A 5,295-nucleotide genomic window follows, 5' to 3' on the forward strand; every position below is an offset into this window, starting at 1 on the left:
TATACATTTATATAGCTCTGACATAAACCGCAGTGCTGTACAGAGGGCACTGAGCCAGTCCCATCAGTCTCTGTACAGAGGAGCTGACACTCTAATGTCCCCCCCACAGTCACACACTATACATTTATATAGCTCTGACATATACCGCAGTGCTGTACAGTACAGGAATATTATTATTATATAGGACAAGGCCCCGCACTCCTCATTAGTAGATTGGGATTTAGTTGTGTGTGGCTGGCACTCCTAATTACTGATCCTTATAAACACGCATGTTCACCAGTAAACAGGAGTCTGTGAGAGTGACACTTGTGAGTTATCACTGCTTATATAATCGTACATACACAGATAACAGAGGAAGTGTCTGACAGCTGACATGATGGATGCTGATCACTTTCTGTCCGGCAGCTGTTACACTCACTTCCCCTTTAACTTATCATTGCTCCTTCAAGTCACAGACAGAAGACAATGTTATTACACAACGGCTAATGTTTATTTACTTCCCATAACAATATCATTCTGTTTTTTGTACAACATCCCTGATCCCGAATTGTAAATGGAACTTTCAAGGTACATGCTGACATAACACAATTCTTTTATTACAAATCAACATCCGTTCATTATACAATACAAGAATGAAAATAAATAATGTGTAATGTTATACAACTTCCATAGATAGATAGATTCAATGTTCATAAGTCTTCTGCCTCTGCGTCAATAACATACTCTTATTATTATTATTATTATTATTATTAATAAACAATTTATATAGCTCTGACATATACTGCAGTGCTGTACAGAGATCACTGAGCCAGACCCATCAGTCTCTAATTTTGGTCTTTGGCAGGTTCTACAATTAGGTATATACATTTATCAGAGCTATATAAATGTATAATAATAGTGTGTGACTGTGGGGGACATTAGAGTGTCAGCTCCGCTGTACAGAGACTGATAGGACTGGCTCAGTGATCTCTGTACAGCACTGCGGTATATGTCAGAGCTATATAAATGTATAATAACAGTGTGTGACTGTGGGGGGACATTAGAGTGTCAGCTCCTCTGTACAGAGACTGATGGTCCCCGCTGCTAAAACATGTCTACGCTGTGAAGCTTCCTTGTGCCAGGACCACCTGAAACGCCACAGCACGTCGGAAGGACACATCCTCATCGACCCCACCGACTCCCTGGAGAGCAGAAAGTGCTCCATCCATGAGCTGAGCTTCAGATATTACTGTACAGAAGAAGAACTCTGCATATGTGTGAGGTGTTGTCCCCAACATGAGCGCCGGCACCACAAGCTGATCACCATAGCTGAAGCTTCGGAGATGGTCAAGGAAGATCTCAAGAATGTTGCTGAAAAATTGTCCTCAAGCAAAGGAGAAAAAGAAAAAGAGATACAAAAGCTGGAAGAATACAAGAAAGACCTGGAAAACAGTCTTAATGGTTTCTCCATGTACCTGACTTCTTTATTTCACCAAACCAGGGAGCAACTGGACCTCCTGGAGAACCAAGCTCAAAGTCGAATCTGGGCACATCGAGAGAAGGTGACCCAACCGGTCTCCCAGCTGATCCAGAAGCTGCAGATGATGAAGGAAGAGCTTTCCAAGAAGATTTGTGACATTGAGGAGCTTTTCCATGTCACTGACCCAATATTGATCTTACAGGAAGGTAAAACCCTTGCAATGGCCGATGTGGACCCCGAAACCACCATCTCAAGACTTACTGAGAATGTCCAAAGTGCTGGGTACCTTGATGAAGGACTGATATTTGTGACTCTATATAAAGGATTATCTGACACTCTGTCACACATAAAGAGAGAACTCTATTCCCAAGAGACCCTTCTGTTGGATATAAAGACTGCAAATGAATTTATCGAGATATCGAGTGATCTGAAATCAGGCAAATCATCCGAAAAAAAGATCAGCCGTCCTAAAACCCCTGAGAGGTTCCAGTATAGCCAAGTGATCAGCACTGGGGGTATTTCAGCTGGGCGACATTACTGGGAAGTGGAGACTAGTTATGCTGGGAACTGGAGAATTGGGGTGTGTTACCCCAGTATAGACCGTAAAGGCAAACAGTCGTATATTGGTGACAACGCCAAGTCTTGGTGCTTGGGTGGGTGTAATAAACTCTATACAGTGATCCACAATAAGAGGCCCTGCAATTTATATCAAAAGTCTGCTGAGGCAGAGAAAATCGGGGTTTATTTAGATTATGAAGCTGGGCAGTTGTCTTTTTATGAGCTTGGTGACCCCGTTAGGCTTTTACATACTTTCTCTGCAACCTTCACAGAGCCCCTCCATGCTGCTTTTGGGGTGTGGAATAGTTCCTTCAAGATTCTGAGCTAAGGTCTAGGTGGGCGAGAAAGCTAAAATCTTCTTCATGTTGTTCTAGTGAGAATCAAGAACCTTTATACAAGAATATGTGGACCCCCCAGCAAATGCTTCTGTTCCCTGTTAATTATTTATCATACAAAGACATTGTAGACCATTGAGCTCTTCCAGCCTTGTGGTCACAGTTTGGTGAAGATCCTTTTCTTCCCCCATGACTGTGCCCCGGGGTACAAAGCTCCTCCATAAAGACATGGGGTCATCAGTTTGGTGTGGAGGAACTCGAGTGTCCTGCACAGAGCCCTGACCTCAACCCTACTGAACACCTTTGGGGGGAATTAGAATGGTGAGCCAGGTCTTCTCATCCAACATCAATACCTGACCTCACCAATGGGGGCAAATCCCCACCATCAGTACCTGACATCACAGATGGGGGCAAATCCCACCATCAGTACCTGACCTCAGCAAAGGGAGCAAATCTCCACCATCAATACCTGACCTTACCAATGGGGGCATATCCCCACGATCAGTACCTGACCTCACCAATAGGGGCAAATCCCCACCATCAGTACCTGACCTCACCAATAGGGGCAAATCCCCACCATCAGTACCTGACCTCATACGGTTTGTCAGCAAATGTTTTCAATCCTGGACCAAATCTATTCCAGCTTTGCTGGATCACCCAGCTTCACTGATGAAAGTGTATCCTCTCCAGCCTTGGAGAGCTTTAATAAAAATGGCCCAATGACAACAGAGGAGGAAAGGACCCTGTTCAAAAGAGCTTACAATCTAAGAGATGGAACGGGATGTCCAGCAAGTCTATTTGTGATGGTCAGGGGTCAACTTAATTGTGGCTACATATTGTATATATTCATCATAAAATATAACCCTGTGTAAGGGGGTAATGAAAATGGAAGGGGGGTATAAGGGTATAACCCTGTATACATGCCAACTTTTTAGCAGATTCTGTAGACAATACATTAAACAATAGAAAAAAGAAAAATAAATATTGTACTCAATGATAATTCTCACAGAATACATCAAATTACTACATAAAGTATACACATACATGTATCCAGAGTGCAGCTGTCGTTCTGCTCCATCTCATTAGGATACATCTTCTTTTCTTTTTGGATATATATTCACATTGACTAACTACTTTCACACAAAAAGCCATTGGTAACCTACTCGGAGATATTTTCAATTTGGGTTTATACCGCATGTAATCTCTGCGACAACCTCACTAGCGGTCAGCTACCCCTGAGGAAGCCCTTATTGGGTGAAACGCGTCGGGTTTTCTGGCTTCGCGCATACTTGCTACATATCATTACTGTCTACATGATGGTAAGTTAATTGATGTTTAGCTAATAATCCACCAGATGAATATCTGATCTTTCTATTTTAGAGATCCTTATGTTACATTGCTTATATTTCATGCATTGATTTTATGTATTGTGTGAGAATTATCATTAATTTGCCTTTATTTTCATTTTGTCTATTGTTATATTGTTTAGGGGTTGGCATGATGGCATTTTCAGGATATTTGTACTTATTGCAGATCTAGCACTATTACCATTTATTACCCGATTGACAATAAATAAATCTGAACTTTAATATTTTATTGTTTCTCTTATTTTGTCTTTTCTTTTGTGACTGTTTTATAACATTGTCTGCTCACATCTCTGAAATAGGAGAATGAGTGGGAAGGAGTGAAGATGCCATTTCTCTAGGTAGGTTGATCCGTCTCTTCTTTTATTATTTCATATTTGCTGAAATGTAAATTTATGACTTAACACAACGAGACGCTTTACAGGTCTGAAAACACAATTCTTGTTTTTACACTTTCCGATGTTTTCAGAGCCTTGTAATAAAACAGTGTGAATCAGCCGTTGTCACCGTGCCAATGTTTTAGGGATGAGTTTCACCATCTTCCGATAAAACCCGTTTCTTCAGATCTTTGTATTGGTCATTTCCATAAGCTGCTGCCAACAATGACAAACATGTGAGTGCGGCGAGCAGACTGTCAGACTGCGCTCTAATTCTATTTAAAACTTTTTTTTTTTATATTGAAAAGACCAAAACAGAGCGGCGAGCCAATTGGACAAGCGATGGCTCACCTTATATTTTGGCCGCCATTGCTCTGTGGATTTTGAAATTCATTTTGGATTGGAATGTAAGCTCGTAGCGGCAAGGTGTTGGCAGCTCCTAGAAAACAATGACGCCGATCATACGACTCCCGTTGTGGATTAACACGTTTTGTCTGTGTTACATTCTGAGTCTATGATATCATATCTGAAGAATATAATGATAGGAATTTATATTAGAATGGACCGGCTGCCTGGCTCCGGGTTCTGCTCATTTGTAGGATGTGAAGGTGGCTCTAGATTGTGATATCATTTATTATATTAAGTAATTGTTTCATTTCTAGGTATTTATTACCTCCCATAGAGATCAAACTATTCCCCCTGGCAGTGCCTTTGTCTACTCTCTAGATCCATCTTTGTTCAGGAATTATCAGGGTCGCCCGCTACTTACAAGACATAAAGGTGATACAATCATATCATTCACCTGCAATCTCTCTTTACAAATGTTCAGCACAAATCAATTCCTGCTGCAGACTCTCACCTTATGACTCCATTGTGGGAGAGGAGACTGAGGAAATATCCCATCTGCATGCAGCTAATTGATTACAACCTAGGCAAAGTCACTGACTGGAGCTCACTGAAGGCTTTTTAATGATGATATTAATGAATTATTAATGATTAATCCACAGACCCTTCCTCCTTATAACATATACATCTCTCTGGATACATACAAATGTTTATTGAATGCTATTTATTTCTCTTCATACCTTTACTTCTGACAACATATCCATCCCGCACAACCTTCCAGCATGATCATTCTCCAGGGATCCTGTACAGCACTGTGGTATATGTCAGAGCTATATAAATGTATAATAATAGTGTGT

General features: G+C 41.1%; 1 protein-coding gene across 1 annotated transcript; it reads left to right on the forward strand.

Annotated features, from left to right (window-relative positions):
- The first annotated feature begins 1,070 nt into the window (after positions 1–1,070).
- On the forward strand, positions 1,071–2,345 carry LOC140325352 (nuclear factor 7, brain-like). Its single transcript, XM_072403178.1, has one exon. It carries the CDS (start codon positions 1,071–1,073, stop codon positions 2,343–2,345), a length of 1,275 nt encoding a protein of 424 aa, XP_072259279.1.
- Positions 2,346–5,295: the final 2,950 nt, after the last annotated feature.

Source organism: Pyxicephalus adspersus, chromosome 3 (genome assembly GCF_032062135.1).
Source record: "Pyxicephalus adspersus chromosome 3, UCB_Pads_2.0, whole genome shotgun sequence".
NCBI classification, from domain to species: Eukaryota; Metazoa; Chordata; class Amphibia; order Anura; family Pyxicephalidae; genus Pyxicephalus; species Pyxicephalus adspersus.